Source organism: Etheostoma cragini, chromosome 10 (assembly GCF_013103735.1).
Source record: "Etheostoma cragini isolate CJK2018 chromosome 10, CSU_Ecrag_1.0, whole genome shotgun sequence".
NCBI lineage: Eukaryota > Metazoa > Chordata > Actinopteri > Perciformes > Percidae > Etheostoma > Etheostoma cragini.
The window spans coordinates 1,974,849-1,994,655 of NC_048416.1; the positions used below are offsets into that span (position 1 = coordinate 1,974,849).

Sequence of the window (19,807 nt, forward strand, 5' to 3'; positions counted from 1 at the left end):
GCAACGCCATCACTAACAGGGACGTTGTAGAGCGTCCTCTGGTGGACAGACTATGCAACGCCAACGCTCATAACATGGCTGATCATCCATTTTTGTTTAAATATTCATTTATATATATATTTAAAGCAAGATGTTACGTAACGTAACATTTTTAAATTTTCTCATCAAGTATAATGAACACTCGTTATGTTGGTCTCTCCAGTGACTAGCAACTCTCTTTTTATACCAGTATTTTCTCCAATCTGCTGCTTAACACCTTCATTTCATACTCAGTTTCCCACGGTGTCTCCCTGGCAAACTGAGGCTAAAGATAACCCGGCTTTGGGAAATAAACAAAGCTAAGGTTTGAAACACCCCTGTCAGCTCTGCAGGTACTTGAACCTTTACCAACAGGCTTTCCTGTCATGTTTTTATCTATATCATTTGTTGTCATATTTTTGTTTATTCAGTTTTATTTTCTTTATTCTGTTTCTTTAATTCATTCTAATTTCCATTAAGTGATTTTGTAGTTAACTGTAAATCCTATAAGAAGGGCTGTCAATTGATTAAAAAAAAAAGCCCATATTTTGCTCATTTTCAGATTCATAATTGTATTTATGAGAGGTGTACCAGAATAGGTTTATGTGGTTTAATTAAAAAAAAAAAACACACACATTTTTGTTGTACTGCGCTGCAGCTCCTCTTTACCCTGTGTGTTGAGCTCTCGGTTTTAGCTACAGAGTGAGACATCTCAGTTCTGTCCCATCTTTGTTGGGAGTCGCACATGCTCATTAGCTAGGTACGGCTCGCTAGAAGCTAGCGCCGCTAGTGGTTAGCCACCGTGTTCTCGATGGTAAAACACTGTAACAACACACGTCATTTCCCCCTAATCTAAAAAAGAATGGTATGGAACTACATACATGTCCCTTGTCTGTGGGTATTCCACATAATGTTGGCAGTGTTCCCTCGTTTAGAAGAAGTCTCCCGGCTGACCCTGTCCCAAGTTAGAGAAACGGCTAGCTGATCTGGTGTTAGCTGAGATGGTTAGCACACACCGATGACCCAGACGGCCCTGTTGACTTTGACCACGATACATCCAGAAACCGGATCTCACTCAAAACAGCGTGGGTGGGTTTTAATCAAGTGTGTATGCGTGCAGAGACTCAAAAGAATACCCCAAATCCCAGAAAAAAGTGATTTTCCTTTTTTCTTTCATAATATGGGCACTTTAATCTCACATTTATTATCTGTAAAAATGTACATTTAAAGGGATATTTGTCAAGTATTTAATATTCTTATCAGCATGGGAACGGGTAGTGCCTGTTCATTCAAATCTTTGTAGGCATATATTTATTATTGGAAGTCAAAAACCACAAAACGATGACAAATATTGTCCAGAACCTCCGGTAAACACTGTTCCGGTGCTCCGGTCATAATGTCCAGTAAAGATAATTCCCTCTACAGTGTGATTACTAACAGAGTGTAAATTGTAATTTCCCCGCTGGGGATCAATAAACGGCATAAATTATAACATCATTTAAATTATGCAGACGGCCTCTCTCTCTTTCTTCTCTCTCTGTAGTCTTCACTCTGTCTGACTCTATGTCCCACCCACAGCACCACCTCCCACGTCACGACAATGGGCACCCCCGAAGGCTGCCGCTGTGTGCAGGAGGGGGAGCAGATATTACTGAAGTAGTAATAAACATCGCAATCCTCTACGCTGAAGTTGCAAAAACACCCGGTGTTTCCGTCGTGACGTCACACTTGCACAAGAACGGCAGAGTGAGAGAGTGAGAGGTTAGGGCGTGAGACGGCGCCTGGACGCAGGCGAGAGATGTACCTTGGAACTGGGAAGCCAAATGTGGGACTGACGCCGTGGGTAGAATCAGTTCCATTTCCAAGTCAGATTTTCTTGGTTTAATTAGCTCTAGCCATGTAAGCCGTCGTTAGCGATGGTAGTTGATACGCTGTTGACAACATTGTCCACAGATGGAATATGGACAGCGCTGTGTGGACGACCCCAAATGACTGTTGATGCACGGGGCAGCTGTGTTTGATTTTTGGCTCGGGGTACTCGCTGGGTCCCCGGGTCCGGTGCCAGTCCAGGTCTCTTCAATCCATAGTAGTCATCGTCGTGGACCCGGTGTTAGCTTAAAAAAAGGTTAAAAGGCTTTAAAACGTATTCGTGTAAACGCAGTAATGATGCGTTTGCCGTTGACAGCCCTACTTATCGGATAATTGTTGTTGTGAATGTGGTTTTCAGTTCCTATTAGTCACTGATTACTAGGACACTTGTAGCAAAATCAATGCCCCGAATTACAAGAGCGGTTTAGGGACAACACAGTGGCTCTAGGTAGTTATTTGCCCTTGCATGTGCAGTACAGGCATAAGAACAAGAAAGCCAGTCTGCCTGTCTTTCTTTTACCTTTGTGTCACATGTGGCAGATTGGATGTTACAACCTCCTGCTGTGTGTGTGCTCTTTCTAAGACCTGGTTAAAAGGTGTGTATGTGTGTGTCTGTGTGTATGTGTTTTGTAGTGGCTATGACTTTGGATACCTGATCAAGATTCTGTCCAACGCTAACCTGCCTGAGGAGGAGGTGGACTTCTTTGAGATTCTTCGCTTGTACTTTCCAGTCATTTATGATGTCAAGTACCTCATGAAGAGTTGTAAAAACCTGAAGGTACCTCAATAAATATTTCAGCAGGTAGCACAGAGCATCTGCTGTTTTATTAAGTCAAAGCATCACACCTTGATGTCTGTTGTGATCTCTTGTGAGCGCGGACCTCAGGTTTTACCTCGACTGGACGCGTGCGTCTTGAGTGACCGGCGGTGTTTTGTTTTCAGGGCGGGCTGCAGGAGGTCGCTGAGCAGCTGGAGCTGGAGAGGATCGGACCGCAGCATCAGGCCGGCTCGGACTCGCTGCTCACAGGCATGGCTTTCTTCAAGATGAGAGAGGTAGGCTCTTCAAGTCCGAGAGAAGCGTTGTGGTGAAACTCGGGGCACGGAAGCTGAGCAATAAATAATAAATAAATATAGTAGCTGAGCTGCTACTATAAATGTATTTTAGCCAGTTTTAGCACACTGTTTTGACAAATACTTGTAATTTTACCTCGCAGAACACAGGAGTTACTGGTCTACCTCTGTCTAGATCGGTTAGTTAGTATTGTTAAGACACCAAAGTCACACCAAAACATAAACTAACAAAAGGTCATGACACTAAATGCTGAAATTGATGTGAAAATGAAAAAGTACATTCAATATGAGTAGAGGAGAGGAGCGTTGCTCGTGCTTTAGGGTCTTTAACCCTACAGTCGCACATCAGCTACAAAAGAGAGCGACACACGCTCGCTCGATGGGCGTGCCTAGCCTACTCCTGGTTGCTTGGCAACAGTAAACGGAAATTCTCTGGCGCCATCTTCAAGCATGTCTTACAAGCCACAAAATATGAGATAAAATGCCAGACTTATTAAATATAAACAGAAATACGATGTCCTGTCAACTCGGACAACCAACGGACACACGTCACCCCGCCTCACTCCTTGTTGCTAAGGGGACTGTAAGGCTTCAACAGCAGAAAAAAAACTTGAATCCATCCGTGACGCAGCCTGAGAGAAATCTTCTTCTTCCTATCACAACATTTGAACGCTGCTCTCTCTGTCCGTCGTTTTTGTTCCTCACACACCAGGTGCCAAATATGCTGCTCTTTCCATAATTGTGCTCAACATATGTCTCTCCTGTCTGAGTGACAGCATGCTCTCCCTTCAACAGATGGAACATTTTCTTGAGTAAGGGCCTTCCTCAGGGGACACAGGCCACCATTTGCTGATGAAGATGAACACAAAATAAGAGCTACTGTTGTCAGTTTGAAAAAATTCAATTTTTATTGCTGTGCAGCAGTTCTAACAGCAGCAGCTGGACGGAAACAGCCCAACGCCTTTATGTCACGTGATGATGCTAGCATAAGCATACAGTAAATCTATGATAGGTTCCAGAGGATGAGACTGGAAAGACGCATTTATTAATATTTTTTTAATTAACGTGCCATTGGGTGTTCTCAGTCTTCTGTTTTTTTGTTTCTTATCTTTCCCACAGATGTTCTTTGAGGATCACATTGATGATGCGAAGTACTGTGGTCACCTGTACGGGCTCGGCTCCGGCTCCGCCTACGTCCAGAACGGAACCGGCAACGCTTACGAAGAGGAGGCGAACAAGCCGCAGTCGTGACACCCCTTCCGAAAAGTCGCCCACGTGCACAATCAGGCGCGGCGCTGAAGCCAAGCTTTCGCCAGACAGATGACGTTGATTATGGAAGAACACAAAACCATACGCACATCATTCAGCAAGCTGCTTCTCATAGGCTCTGCTCACTGTAGACAACTTAATAAGACAAAACCGAAATCACAGCTGTCCTCACACATGCCCTGTGTGTGTTTGTGTGTGTGTGTGTGTGTGTGTGTGTTTGTTTGGTTTGGATCACTTGAATTTAACATGCTTGGAAAGATGGGATTTTAGTTTTCCTAAAATGTTCTGTAGACATGTTTTGCACTTTAAAGCTCTAACTTGATTTTATATGGAAAGCTGGAAAAAAAGGTTTCTGGTGTCTTCTCTCCTCTTTGTTGCCTTCTCTACGTTCCTGTTTTACAGTGTGAACATATAAAACATTTACTAACACAACAACCGCTCTCACCACGCTCAGCCTTAATACTAGCTGCATACTTATCTTTTATGTACACTTTAATTTATTATGCTGGTTATCTGACGTTGAGCAGCCGCTGCGGTCAACATCAAAAGACCCCACAGGTCGGTGTGCCCGCCCTCTGTCAAAGGGAGCCGTCAGTCACCGCGTTTACATGCACATGACTGTTTCATTCGTTTTTTTTTCATTTATTTCTTATATATATATCTATATATAAATATATAAAAAAGAAGCCTTTAACAAAGTGGTGCATTCTGCTTGTTCAGTATGTGGATGGGATACAAGGTTAATTTCCTCCTTACTATTAGTTTTTCCTGTTTGAATTCATGGTAATAAGGTACAGTTTGTACTTGATCCATGTAAATGCTTTTCATTGGAGGAATATGGATTCTTTGTGCATGTAAACATGCTCATTGATACACAGATGCATTGCCTCTCCACACGGTCTTTTTTATTTTGGTCGTTTTATGCAATTATTTCAACCAAATTCACCAGACCTTAAAAAAAAAAAAAAAAAAAAGGTATAAAAACACTCGCCTGCTGTGAGACGTGCTGAGGTTAAGTGTAACATTTTTGTAGAGTTTTAGTGTTGTAATAAAAAAAGACAAAACTTTTACTCAAAGGAAAAACGTTGAGTTTTAACGTGCACCTTTTTGAGTTTCTTCCACTTGTGGTTCCGGCCCTTTTTTTGTTGTATTGCTTTCTAGTTTATTCATGTTGCGTAGAAGAGTATGTGTACCGCATGTACTAAAACGTTTGAATAAACGCTGTGTTGTTCTAGTCGTATCCTGAACTTCCATAGGTGTGTGTGTGGAAGCGTAGGCTCAAGACTTCCCAACCTTCCTGAGACTGAGAACTGGAACACTTTTCTTTCTTTCTGCTGCATCTTTCACTGTACCGGAGTAGAAGAAGAATATGCAATATACAAGAGGATTGTTTTTAGATCATTTTGTAAATAAAGGCTAGAAACTTTTCAACCATTATACGCTCTTGTCATTACGTCCCTTAAAGTGACTCCGAATTCTTCTCAATGCAACGAAAGACTTGAATAAGGAGGCTGAAGAGGAGTATTTTATTCTTATAAGGCATTACAACTGTACAATACATTGCCTCACACATCCATATTGTCTCGAGTCATACAGACCGAAGAATAGAAAAATATAGATTGAGACTGACTGTCACAATGAAGCCTTTTTTTTTTTTTTCTTTTTTTTTTTAGACGAGCATACATTCTACCAACTAATTTTCAGTGATGGTTTGATTTCCAGCCAGAATCCTCAGAAGGTGAAAATATATTGTACAAAGCAGCTGGAGCTGGAATCTCAGTATTTTTTTTTTTGCTCTGCAGTGAATCCACAGCTAGAAAAACACTCAACTGTCTGCTTTTTGATGGCGAACAGATCTGCAGCATCACACAGTTGGACGTGTACCAGTTTCTGTTGATATTTGGCAGGGGGACACGCAGCACAGAGCAGCACCAGCTTTCCGTTTTTTTTAAGTATGACAGCAACATCCTCACTCATGCTATAACGAGTCAGAAGAGCCCTTATTATTTACTAATGACTACTTTTTTTTTTTTTGTCAAGCAAAGGTAAAATTGTTGTACAGTTCACTACAGCAAGGTGTGTTTGTGTTGACATCCTGAGATGAGAGCATGCATCAACGTCCCCCCCCCCCCCCCCCCCCCAAAAGGAACAAAACGGCTAAAGGAACATCACATCACATTAACACCTAATACTATATACTTCAAGTGCAAACATTTGGCAAACCTATGACAACATTTGCTTATGTGCTAAGCTACGTAAATACCAAAAAACTTGTAGATAATTCGGAGAGTTTCTGTTACGTGAACTGTGACGTTCCTCTTCCGTTACTGCTCTCTTCAAATTCATGTACAAACAAAAGAAAATATGAAGGTTGGAATGCTATTTCAAGTTGTTCTGAAGCCCAAATAGTTTCAGATAGCAGCAGAAATGGTTGCCAATAGCAATAAGAGTAATTCTGATGATAAGGAATTTGTCTCTGCTGATACTCAGTCAGGTAAACCTTTTAGAAGCAGGGTGAAGTATAGAAAACGACAAATACTGATGATGTCACAACCACGTCACGTTCTGATAGGCACAGCACTGAGGAGGGGGCGGAATCGACCTGTTGGAGGAAACACACCATAGATGTTATACATATGTACAGTATATATATATATATATCTTACTAATATGTGGATAGTGTCTATATTATGACTGTAAACTCACTTTTCTGGGTTGAAGGTGTCACCTCTATCTCTAACTCAGGTTATGCCTCATTTTCTATGGTCATCCCTGGGTTACTGGCACCTGAACAAAAACATAAAAATAATATTATTAATAATGATGGCTACTCCGCAGCGATGCTCGACTGAAGTTGACTCAATAACACGACTTTCCTAAACTAGAACTGGTCAAGGGGCAGGATTGCATGAAAATACAGAATTTTAAACTACTGTAAATATGAATTTCTCACTAGAAAATTCAGAGAATTTGTTTATTTGGTTAAGACAACATAGAGATGACTGTCATTCACTTTCACACGATCAATAAATGACAGGCTAATGTTTGAAGATGCTCTATTTTGCATTCAACTTTTTTTTAATTATGTAATTTTGCACACATAATCTACAGTCATCTTCGAGTGTTTTGGATTTCTTTCTTTAAACGTCAAAGATTTAGTTTGGAAGAAATACAAACACTACTGTATGCATTAAAAGGTTTTAATGCACTGTGGGCTCAATTTTTTTGACATATTGTTCAATGTTGTTATATATGTTACCAAAATTTGGTATGAACAGATCAGAACATGTGGTAGGAGATGGATGATGTAGCGCCACCATCAGGACTATTCATTAATGAATTAAGTTTGGCACGGCACTGGACTTTGTGCAAAGTTTGGTGAATTTTCATGCATAGGAACATAGATTTCTCATAGGGTCCACTACAATAATAATAATCATAATATAATATTTATGTTCAATTAAGGTTACATAACAAAGTCATAACGCGCTTTACAAGAGTAACATTGTTGAAAAATAAATCCAAAAAAACAGCAGACATCAAATTAAATTTGAAATAAATAAAAAATAAAAAACTATATATACTGTATATGTAGGATCGTATCTTTACTTGTTTTTTAAACGTTTTGTTTTACTGTTTTTCTTTGCAGTTTTGTATATATATAAATATATATTTATGCCATTGCCTACAAAGAACATGATTCCATGTATTTCTATGGATGCACAGGCTCCTACCCTTGTTGTTTTTGTCTGCTGCAGTGTCGCTCTCCGTCCAGGAGGGGGTGCTGCTGAGCAGCCGACTCTGAGACTCCCTCAGCGGCTTGGAGGGGAACTGGCGGCCGTCTGCTGCTCTGGAGGGTACAAATACACAAATACTCATCAGCAGGGATGAAGCCAGGAATCAACCCACTGAGGAGTATTTCTGATGAAATAGAATAGTCTTATTACCACAGAGGTGGCTCATTTTCCATTACTTATATTATCTAGGGTATTATTTATATTTATATCTATATTTTCAACTGTTAGGCAGCTCTTTGTTCCATGTATCCTGTTACAATATATAGTCAGCCATTTTTATACTATCAATAGTCTCAAGGTTTTATAATTCAGTTGTACATCTATATTTAAATCAGTATTGTATATGTAATATATATATATATATATATGTAATATAATAATAATTACTGTTGGACTGACCATATTGTGGACTGCCAGAACCCCCCACAGTGGGAGTTAATGTTACCGTTTCACTCTTGTTTGCGTATCTTTGTGTCTATGTTGCATTTTGTGTTCAGGTATTTGTGTATATTTGTGTGCGTGTGCATTTTTGTGTAGACCATGTTGTTTCCTTGAAACAGTCGACTCACCCCTTGCTGGCGGGGTTGGAGCCCGTGGGGGAGCCGGGCTGCTCCGGGTCCAGATTCACCAGACAGGCCGGGAACGAGCAACCGTCGCCTGAACTAGAAAGCCGCAGTAGAAAGATGTTTAAAAAGAACTAGCAGATAATACATCTGTAGGTGAATTACATGTTGGGTGTTTTTTTTTTTATTGTAGGCTATGTTTGTGGAAATGATGGCTAATACAGAGTGTAGATTATGTCTAAGATGTACCTTTTGATACACTGCAGCTATGTGTGGCTATCAGTGGCAATTGTGGGATAAAGGTCGAAGCTAAAACATAGTAGCATAAGTAGAGGAAGGGAACTGGAAATACATATACAGCAATATCTAGGATTAGCCACCATAAGCTCCCAGTGTGCATGTGCGGCTAAGAGGAGGATTGTGTTATTCTGTCTTTAGAAAGTTACACAGTCTTTACGTTAAATATTTTAATGTCACTATTTCCACTTGGAAATGTTGCATGGGTGAGCATGACAGTGGTTTTGGTTTGCAGAATATTAACCTGAAATGTGGTCACTGCATCAACAATGTATTGTTTATAGGCCTACATATTAAAAAATGTAAAAAAAACAGGGTTTACGTTTCCATAATTTGACAAAGAACTGCATGTATTGTACATCCATAATAGTATTCATTCTGTCAGCATGAATTACTAATTGTTGAAGCGTGTGCATGAATTCCCTGAGGACACATGTTGTAATGCTGTCGTGTCCCCTTTGAGACGTGTCCGTCTTTTGAACCATGTTGTTTCTAACGGAGAGACAGCGCGCTCTCACGCCCAGAGACTTTCTTCATTTAACACTTCTCTGACACCTTGAGAGAGAGAGAGAGAACTACAGAAGTCTTTTGTAAGCGGTTTCTACTAGAACATGCTTTGATGTTCAGAAAACACATTCTTTGGCAGCCCGACTCAATATACCCAAACGTATGTGCATAAGCACTGAAAAAGTGATTTTTGTTTTGTTTGTGATATGTCCTCTTTAATGCATTACATATCAACATAATGTGCTTATGTACAATTGACCAGTGCCTGAGACACCATATTTGACTTGTCGTAGCAGTTGCACCGACTTGTGGTTCTTCAAACAGAGCCTGAAGTCTTTGACCTGCTTGTCCTTTACTCTAGACTTCAAATGACAGGTCATCAGGGCTCTTAAACTGTCAAACAACCTGCCGGGGGACGTTATAAAAAATAATTAACACTAGACTTGCTTTATGGGATTGTTTCTTTAGTTGTCCTTCCTCAAGTCGCATGCTTCTTTTCTTTATAAATATAAATTGCATTTGATAGATATTTTTAAAGGATTTTCTCCTGGTTGTCTTTGCCTATAATAATAACCTTACCCGGAGAAAACAGGAATCGGCCAGTATTTAAGTTCATCCCCAAAGACCTGGCGGAAGTTCTTACTGCAGCCCAGACTGAAACCGTTCTTATCGATGCCGTGGCGGAACACTGGAGAACGCACAGCCTCTGAGGTAACACACGTGGAGAAGAATTCAGTCAGTCAGTCAGACGTGAAGATGGAGATCTCAGTCTGTGTGTAATCTATTAGTCAGACAGGAGCTCATTCAGTCAACACATGAACGGCTGCAACAAAGGAACAACTCTGAATGAAAGTGTCTTTGTTGTTCAGGAAAAGCAGATCTGATCCTGTGCCACCGTGTGTGAGCAGTGTCTGTTACTAAGCAGCTTACCGCCCTGAGCCTTATGTCTCTGCGTTACACTGTAACATACTCCTCTGGATAATCCACACTCCTTAACACACAGACAAAGTGTGCCACTGTGCACACATAATGAGAAACGGCTCCGTCTGATAACGGCTCAGAAAGGCTCGTCAAATCGCTGCGCTGATGAGAACCGATGGTGGGAAAAAGACAGCGAATGACTGTTCATCATTAGTGCGAAAACGACCCTTTAAGCAGACTGAGAGCAGAGGCACAGGGCTGAGTGAGCTGCTGTACACAGGAATCGCTGCATCCACCGACAGAACGCACATACATGTAGGCTTGAAGTTCGCCACCTACCCAGGGTGGATCTGTTCTTGCAGACGAGCCAGCAGTGATAGGTGAAAAGCGAAGCCAGGCTCACTGAGAACATGGAGGCCGAGAAGAAGAGGAACAGGATGTGGAACTTGGCCTGAGTGTCTGGAAGGCTGTTCTGAGGGGGAAACACCAACCGAACAATCAACACAACTGCACAACAACTGAGCGAGACACTGAGACTGAGTGGGATCTGAGATTTCTACTCAAGGGTTCTATGGGAGCTCATTAAGTTGTTTCTATCTCATATGTCACTAACTAGTTGGTTGGTTCGTACCAGATATTCTCTCAGACGGAAATGTGCTCTACCTCCAGCCTTGTGAGAAAAAAAAAAAATCAAATACCACGTATTCAACACAGAATATATATATGACTTCAGATGTCCATTCAGATTTATCAGAGATATTTTGTGCTAACCCAACACACCAGCCCCTAAATTGGGTCTTTTGACCGTCACTTGATTTTTGTCCACATGAGTGGACTTTTAATCATACTTTATATATATATTTTATATATAGCATGTATATAACTAAGTGTAATATGTACTGTACATTCTACGGTTAATATGTATACCACAATAGGCTATATATCAAGATTTATTGGGGAAAACCCAGCAAGAATTTGAAAAAATCTGTCTCTCTGCATTCCTATGTAGCCCAAATGGAATTATCCTTTTTTTAATAACCACATTTTCAGACACTGTGACATTTACACTGTAAGATTAACAGTCATATCCAGCTCCTTAGATCACATTGTGTAATAGTAATATTTGGTGTCACCCTTAAAAGACATAGATGCATGAACTAAAATATATGCAAGACACAAGCAATGATCATGTCATGCAACTGTTGAGGAAGCAATACTTACCATCCAAAACTTAATGAAGTACTGAAGATCTGTAGCCGTTATAAAAAGGCAGTAGAGTAGCGAATATGCCAAGAACAGCATGAAAAACTTGTAGTTGGAGAATCCCACACAGTTGTTCACCCTGCAACAAGGATGAAAGGATGCAGTGTGGTCAGTGTGGCCAAATGTTCTCATTACTACACGTTCAGATATTTTCTAAATGCAAAGATACAGGAGTCGAAGAGATTATTTTAAGGCGCCTGTTGCCAATATTCAGAACATTAACCTATTGCAAATGGCACTTCTCATTATGACTTTTTATATTCAGCTCCTTTCATGAATTTCTCTCGTACATTATTGCAAAGAGAGCAGAAAACCTGATCATGGTTAGCAAAAATGACACCAACCGGAGTCTGATTTGTTTTGTCTCCCTCTGCTGCCAAAATGTGTCATGTGGCAAGATGAGAGGTTAAAGTATCAACATGTGCCCAGTGAACAAGCCCTTTGTGCTCCCATGTGATGTGTGTTCACGAGCCCTGTGAACAGGAATGTGACTGGGCAGTGTGGTGCTCAAAAAAAACAATGAAACCATGAAGCCTGAATACTGTGGGGCCTCTAATGAAAAAGAATTCATATAATAACGATGATATACCTATACAATGTGAGTGCAGTGGTAAATAAGTTTTTTTAGTTTCATTTAGTGAAAAGCCTGTTGTCAGTACATACCATGGGCAGTGGTGATCCATCTTCAGGATGCATCTGTAACACAGCAGGGTCAGACGTCAGAGTAATTGAATCTTACTCTGCCTGCCCGAATGCAATATATTGTGTGGTCTGTTCTATATAGGTGCGTGAGCAGAGAGCCATACTTATCACAGACTGAACAATGGTGACATCGATCAGGCTTCAGCAGCTGGCAGCGGTCGCAGAAACGGATTGCTGAGGAGACACAGCCAATTCAATCACACAGCCGTCAGCAGCAGCATGCCAGTCTACAGACAGCTCCTGTTGTTCTGCATCAGTGACAGTGTGTGCTGTACTGTACCTCCAGAGTTGGTGCGGGTGTAGATGGGCAGATCCTTGGCTATCCTCCTCAGGATCTCCTGCTGAGACTCCCCCCGATCTTCACGCTCCAGCAGCTCTTTGTCAGTGTAGGACAGGTGAAACTATGTGGGGCAGAACACCTACGATTTAGTAAGAGTTTAATCTGCAAGCAATGCTGTTTACTTCTAATGAATCGTAACCTGATTTTTGTCAAAATAGAGTCAAATTATTTGTCACATAAGCTACAAGCTGTGTTAGTATCAGTAATGCAGTGATGTCTGTCACTGTGAAGCTGCAGCTCAGTAGGCTGTACATTTCTGTATCTTCCATTTGTTTTGGTTCTCTCTGCCCCAGCAGGCAAATGGGAGCAAAGCAGCACAGAGCCGCAATATTACTTTCAGCCACTCAGGCAATTTATGATTGCACACTGGAAACAAATAACTCTGATGCTAACAAACAACACAGCACACATGAAATGACTTTTATTACAATCCCAAAACCTCGAGTGATCCAGCGATCATATCTCAAAAACCAAAGCTTTCACATGAGGCGACTATTGGCTTTGCCTCAGTTAAAATTCAAGGGTAGCATTTTTTTTTCTGAGTGTCCTCTCAAGATGTATCCATGCGTGTGTTCACCCTGCAGAGCTGAAGTGCTGTGGTCAGGATCAGAGCCAAGTGCTCCAGGCACATCCACTAGAAACTTTTATTAGTTTAAATGCAGCGTTCACAATCACACAGAGAGACTTTGACCTACATCTGCCCAGCCCCCCCTGCCTCGTCATGCAGGCAACAATAACGCTGTGTAGCAGACAGACTCACCTCCTTCAGGGGGTTCATGGGCCTGGTGAAGATGGTTTGCCAGTAAGCCCACACAAACATGATGAAGATGACATGGTACACAAGCAAGTATATAACTGGAATCAGAACAACATAAACAAGTCATTATCATCTATAATGAGTGGTGTGCATTTAACCATTTACTCATCATTTTTTCCTTTCACTGAACAAATTTGTATATAAAAATCAGTGTTTAATTGGTATATTTTACTATTTTATGCACACTTGCTCAATATAAAAAGTGTAAGAAATAAAGAAATAGGATCAAATTTACAAAAACTCGATAAACTCGGCATTCAGATTAGCATGACTTAGATTCAGAATATAATAATGTTTTTAATTGTGTGGTGGGACAAATATTTATGTAGTAAATATGTTTACAGAGGAACTGAGTTGGTGTTATCCTTGGTCCTGATTTGTACAACATTTTGTGATGTGTTATCACAGACAAGGAAGCAAATCTGAAACATTAGTACAAAAACGAGGCGGGCCTCAAGGCTTAACTCTTGGTCCACTTCTTTTTCCCATTTTCACGCATAACCTTCCCTCAATTTGTTCTAAATACTACGTTCAGCTTAATGCGGATAATACCGTATTATACACATCTAAAACTTATTACATATTAAACATATTAAAGATTAAATCAACTTTGCAGTCTGATTTGAGTACCCTACAACACAGCTTGCAGCTAATATATTAATACGCACAGAACAAATTTCACTCTAATATTAGCTTAACCCTTGTGTTGTCCTTGGGTCAAATTGGCCCCTTTTTTTATACGTTTTTTTTAATATCTGAAATGTCTTGATAGTATGGCATTCCATAGAGTTCGGCACATGAAACGCCCGGGCCTTAGACTATGATATGAATTATATTGTGAAGAAAATGAACCTTGGTATTGTTGTTCTTTACCGATCTAGGAACTGCTTTTCATTTACTGTTAAAAAAGCTACAACTAATTTTACCAATATTGGATTATGCTGATGTTGTATATCAGGCTGCATCAAAAACTAATCTTCCTCTCAGTACAGTTTCTAATAGACTATGCATGTATACATTTCAATTACTCTCACAGAGTCCAAAGTCTTTATGTCCAAAGCTATTGGAATATGACTTAATGCTATCACTGACATAAAATACTTACATAATTATATAATCTATGAATGAATGATCTATTTTCATCTGTTGTAGAGTATGCTCTCCTGATGTTTTGTGTCTTATGATTAGCTAGTTATTGTTTTCTTTTAGTATTATTGTCACAATTGGTTTGGTTTAATTATCTTAATATTTTTGTTTTGATTAAATCTTTTGTCTAATTGTGCTTACAGTATATTGTATTACTTTCGTTGCTAATTCCCTTGAAACCAAGATGTTACATGTCAAGGGGTTATTCCTAATAATGAATTTTCAACACACTGACTAAAAGCCTGCATTTAAACATGTAACTGAGGTTATGAAAAGAAAATCTTGTGACGCACTTCCAGCTGATAGAGGCTGATTGATGTGGGCTGCCACTGCCAGGCTGAAGGCTGCTAAACCTCCTCTTGCTGAAACTCAACTCAACATAACAGATGCAGAACAGTTGAAGATCATCTTTATGTTAAACACCCTTTAAGAACACTCACCCTTTTGTCCCGTGTCTTCAATAGACTCTGAAAAATGAAAAAGACACAGTCAGGTCTGTGTTGATTAAAGAAGGTCAAACACATGCTACCATGCTGTGTAAGTCGGCATGGGGAAACATTTCTAGCTAGCACGATAGATGTATGACTGAGAGTCAATTCAAATGGGCATAAGTGACAAAATAAACCCTTATTACCACACCAGTCGGAAAATCAATAAACAGCACACTCCCAGTCATTTACTGTAGTTTGACGTATTATTTCTCTCATAAAGGTAAGCCTTACTGTGCGTTGACAAAAGGCATTGAAAACAACAACAACAAGGAGCCTCCTGCACAGGTTCAATGTACATGTACCTAAAGATCTGGACTCGGGATAAAAGAGGGCAAGTGGGGGCCAGTTGGAAGATATTAGCTGACAATTTTTTATACACACACACACACACACACACACACATGCACAAAGCAGGAACTGAGGAAAGGTGAGCCAAAGAGCTGAATCGAGGCATGCAGCCAATGATCGTGCTCATGCTGCCTTGCCAGCATTAAAAGCCCCAGAGTCTGACAGTGAAGCATAAGTGAATGTGTGATTAAGAGTATGTGCAGGGATGTAAATTAATGTGTCAAAGAAAGCAAGATGGTCACTGCCGTACAGCCTTTTATCTTTTCCTTATTACATTCTTGCTAAAAAAACTCCCACGTTATTTTGACTTCAAGAAGCCAAAGAGCACTTGATTCCAAATGGTTAACAATCTTGGAAAAAGGACAAACTGTTTAAAAGACAACTTCCAGTGCTTTAAAAGAAAGTGGGTCAACCACAGATTGCTTAGGGTGAGTTATGTAAACCAGACAATGGGATTAACTCAGAGGTATCAGCTGACTATACTTTCACACAACTGTCTCTGTGTCTGTCTGCAGAGCACATGCCGGCCCCCGAGCGACCACTGTCCTGCCCTGCTGCTGCTGTTTTCATCTGTCGGTCCCATGGGACTCGAACGCATCACAATGTCGCTCTTGTTCAACTGGATGCAAAACAAGGTGGTGTCAAATGAAACAGTGATTTTGCTTTTCTGTTAAGGTTCATCCGGGGACATGCGCTGGCTGCCCTCTTCAGTTGAGAGGGGCGGGAATAATGAATGGTGCATTACTAATAATAATAATAATAAATTGTACATTATTATTATCTACATTGTTTATACATACAAAATGCAATACAAATACAAAATACATCTTTTTTCTTTGTGTCTACAGTTCTGCACCCAAATCTGAAACTGAGTGTTTCATTGAGCATGTTTAAAGTGGCCTAAAAAGAAATGGTTGCAAACTAAAATGTAGAATTTTCCATTTCAATTCAAATTTGGTATGATTTTTTTGACTGAGAAAGCAAAAAAGCATTTTGACATAGCTATCCCACGAGACTTTCCTTTCCTGAAAAACACCCACATAAGTAATTCAAGCAGCAATTATGACTAATATTTACGTTTGTAGTGGCGGTGCCGTCGAGCAGCTGGAGTAATTATGACGGGAGCAAAGTTTCCTCGGGGCAAAGCAGGAAGTATACAAAGTGACAAAGTAAAACAGCCGTGGTAATAATTAAGCCTGAAAACTTTCCTGTTTTTTATTTATTCACTGTGATGTTTAATGTTGGTCATTGCATTTACTTGCTTTTCAATGTTGTATGTGTTTTTCAAATTATCAAAGAAATCCAACAATGTCAAATGAACAACTTCAAATATTCTAATATAAAATAATATCAATAAATAGCTGTTATTTATTTTAACTCCACATAGTCTACAGCTATGGATCAATTATGAGTAGATTAGACCCCCATTCAACAATGCAACAAGACATCCAGACATTTTTTTGTCCCTTTGTGGTATTTGTTTCTTTCTACGTAGTCTTTTTGCATCTCTTTTTGGTTGTTTTTCCTCTCATTGTGTTCTTTTGGCATCTCCTTGTGGACATTTGTGTCACTCGGTCTCTTTAACGTCTCTTTTTGGTCATTTTGCCCCCTTTTGTGGTCTCTTATACGTCTCTTTTTGGTCATTTTGCCTCCCTATGTGGTCGTTTTTTGTCTCTTTATGGTCGTTTTATGTATCTTTGAGGTCATTTTGCATTTCTTTATAGTCTTCTTTTTGCATCCCACTGTTTTTTTTTTCTTCTCATTTTGCATCCCATTGTGGTCATTTTGCACCCCTTTCTAGTCGTTTTGCATCCCTTTCTGTTCTTTTTGCATCTCTTTGTGGTTGTTTTGTGTCTTTTGTGGTCACTTTGTGTCCTTTTCTGGTGATTTTTTTCATCTTATTGTGATTGTAGTTTTATCTCTTTATGGTTGTTTTGCATCCTTATGTGGTTGTTTTTCATCTCTTTGTCGAACCTACAATCCATCCATGGTACTAAGAAGCAAATTATCTATCACCTTTGGACTCTGGTATGGAGGCACCAAAGGGGGCCAATCAGAAATTTCTTTTGGGGGGGGCGTGCCACCCCTGACCACCCCACTGGCCCTTCCCCTGCTGGCAAATCCAGTGACATGGCATCACAAATGATCAAGTGTTAAGACGAACAAAACGGTGTACCCTTTCAGTTAAAGCTGGATAAATGTCTGGCTACATCTGGAGACGATCAGACTGAGAAACAACCCCTCCCTTCCCTGTGTTTTCCTCTGTTTGTTCCCATTAAACCGTCTCAATTTCTTCCTCCTTTTCTGACAGAGGAGATCTGCTTTCCTAGTGGTCTTACAAGCTGCCAAATGGAGCACATGAGCAGCCGGCTGCTGAGAGTCCTCTGATACATCCTAGAAACCATTACTCACTATCCAGGTCAACTTTGTGTTCACTGTTCACCGACAAGTCTCGCTGTCTGTAAAGGCATCATCCAACGCTAAGCAGCTGCAGGGGCCTGACTCAAAATACCATTAGGCTACAGACTTCTTTTCAAAAGATAATGCTGGTGGTGATGTTGTGGTGGTGCTGGAGGATTTGGAGAGGCAATTGAAACAAGGTGACATGAGCCTAAAGCATTACAGTAAGTCTTTAAGATAGTGCTGATAGAGTAGAGGTGGAATCAAATAATAAATCTAATCTTCTAATCCTACTCTGTATACCCTGTAAAAATGTAGGCCCTTATATCATAAACGCTCCTTCGAAGCAAAAACATTTTCATGCAAAAAAAACACATGATTGCCACTTCATTTTAACAATATGCTGACAATTCCTGCTTCAACTGTGGTTGCCATGTGACATATGACACTGCATAAACAACAAGCCAGCCCTCTGCACAGCGTGCCTGGACCACAAACTGAAATACAAATGTCTTCCCACCCTATCACCAAACACACACACCAGTCAGAGGCATTTCCCTTACACTCACAGAGGCACAGACACAGACACAAAACACACACGCGCACACAAACACACACACGTGCACAAAGCAGGAACTGAAGAAAGGTGAGCCAAAGAGCTGAATCGAGGCATGCATGCAGCCTATGATCGTGCGCATGCTGCCTTGCCAGCATTAAATGCCCCAGAGTCTGACAGACGCGTCCTCATGCTACCCAGACAGCTGGTTTCTTACCGATGCAAAGCTGCAACACATAGGCGTAGTATGACCACGCCACTATGAGGGCAATAAAGAGGACCGGGATCCAGTACAAAACTCTCTGACAGCCCGTCTTGATACTACGCGAGCCCGACGGTGCCATAGTCTAGGAACGGATCATTTCTCGTGCGCATCCGTGTGTTACTCTACTTCCCTCTCCTTCTCTGTGTCTAAATGTGTGTGCCCGTGTCTTCCTGTAGACTGTCACTGCGTCGGTGCTCCGGCTCTGATCAGCCTAATGGACACAGCTCAGACGCATCCTCCTAGCCCCCCAGTCCGCCTCTGATGCTGCTGCTGCCGCACTGCTCCCCTCTGATCGTCCTGTTCAGACACTAGTACAGACTACAACACAACATCAGACAGCTCACACATGCACAGGCGCGCGCAGAGTCAGCGCCGCCCCTTCGGCCTCCCCACAGGTTGCCATGACGTCCGCGCGGGATGCTGCAAGCCTGGCATATTTTTTTCCGGCGCGAGCAAATGGGTTCAATAAGTTCATTCCAGTGACTGTAAGAAGCACACGCACTGAATGCTTTTGAGTCTGTGTTTAATTGCACAGAAAGGCAAGATGAAGCACAATTTGTTTTTTTCAAAGAAAAAGAAGTGTTTTTCTTCCAAATATTTCTCAATACTATATCTCCTTATACTATATTTTGTATGTGGTATGTGGCAATATCAAACTCTACTGGTCGGATTGGCTTTAGCATATGGTTTGCCTGTGTCAGAGGTGTTGATAGCATATTAGGTTTTCTCATTACCTTCAGTTTAGGTAGCTGGAGGTCTGCACCTGGGTCTGCTGCTTCACGCCCAACAGCACCTGCAAAATATTCTGCATATACTGCAGCACACATTGTACAAGCTCACCTGCCAAGCTCAACACTAACTGTCACATTTCACATATTACCTGCTACGGCCCATTCTCTCCAAAGACTGGTGAAGATGTAATTCTACATCGAAACTTTAGTCAATGTTATGCACCTTAAAAAAATTAAAAAGTCAACTTTAAATTAAGAAGAAATCTGTGTTGCACCAGTGATTCTTTCTTTTTTTACTCTGCACATGTAACGCTTTCTGAGAAAAGAGGTCTTTTAAACATTTTCTATGAATGCTGTTATAATGTGAAAAAGAAATGGGTGGCGCTTGCAGCAAACTAACAATATGCACATCCTAGTCTTAGAGGTTAGAGGTTAG

General features: G+C 40.7%; 2 protein-coding genes across 5 annotated transcripts in view; one reads left to right on the forward strand and one right to left on the reverse strand.

The window, feature by feature from the left end:
* Positions 1 to 4,571, forward strand: part of cnot7 (CCR4-NOT transcription complex, subunit 7) — a 7,276-nt gene extending 2,705 nt beyond the window's left edge. For all 3 annotated transcript variants that reach the window (XM_034882931.1, XM_034882932.1, XM_034882933.1), the window contains 3 exons: positions 2,521 to 2,665; positions 2,830 to 2,940; positions 4,078 to 4,571. In XM_034882931.1, coding sequence (XP_034738822.1) covers positions 2,521 to 2,665; positions 2,830 to 2,940; positions 4,078 to 4,209 — 388 coding nt within the window. In that variant the 3' untranslated portion in view covers positions 4,210 to 4,571. The remainder of the gene's footprint in view (positions 1 to 2,520; positions 2,666 to 2,829; positions 2,941 to 4,077) is intronic.
* Positions 4,572 to 6,542: 1,971 nt separating this feature from the next.
* zdhhc2 (zinc finger DHHC-type palmitoyltransferase 2) lies at positions 6,543 to 18,983 on the reverse strand. 2 transcript variants are annotated; one of them, XM_034882929.1, is made up of 14 exons: positions 18,593 to 18,983; positions 15,021 to 15,047; positions 13,378 to 13,472; positions 12,558 to 12,678; positions 12,382 to 12,451; positions 12,239 to 12,271; positions 11,534 to 11,654; positions 10,944 to 10,982; positions 10,652 to 10,784; positions 9,971 to 10,097; positions 8,594 to 8,686; positions 7,962 to 8,077; positions 6,934 to 7,014; positions 6,543 to 6,829 (listed from the first exon to the last, which is right to left on the reverse strand). In XM_034882929.1, the coding sequence occupies exons 1-13, from the start codon at positions 18,717 to 18,719 to the stop codon at positions 6,974 to 6,976; spliced, it is 1,143 nt and encodes a 380-aa protein (XP_034738820.1). In that variant the 5' UTR covers positions 18,720 to 18,983; the 3' UTR covers positions 6,543 to 6,829; positions 6,934 to 6,973. The 2 variants fall into 2 exon arrangements, with proteins under 2 accessions (XP_034738820.1, XP_034738821.1); XM_034882930.1 differs by lacking the exon at positions 10,944 to 10,982 and having other exon boundaries at positions 18,593 to 18,982.
* Between the last annotated feature and the right edge of the window lie 824 nt (positions 18,984 to 19,807).

Coding starts and splice junctions, on each gene's coding strand:
- zdhhc2 (XM_034882929.1), bottom strand. CDS start 18,719: ATGGCACCGTCGGGCTCGCGTAGTATCAAGACGGGCTGTCAGAGAGTT. Junction 15,048..18,592: donor TGTGTTGCAGCTTTGCATCG/GTAAGAAACCAG, acceptor TTCATTTTTCAG/AGTCTATTGAAGACACGGGA. Junction 8,078..8,593: donor TCCAACCCCGCCAGCAAGGG/GTGAGTCGACTG, acceptor TGTACCCTCCAG/AGCAGCAGACGGCCGCCAGT.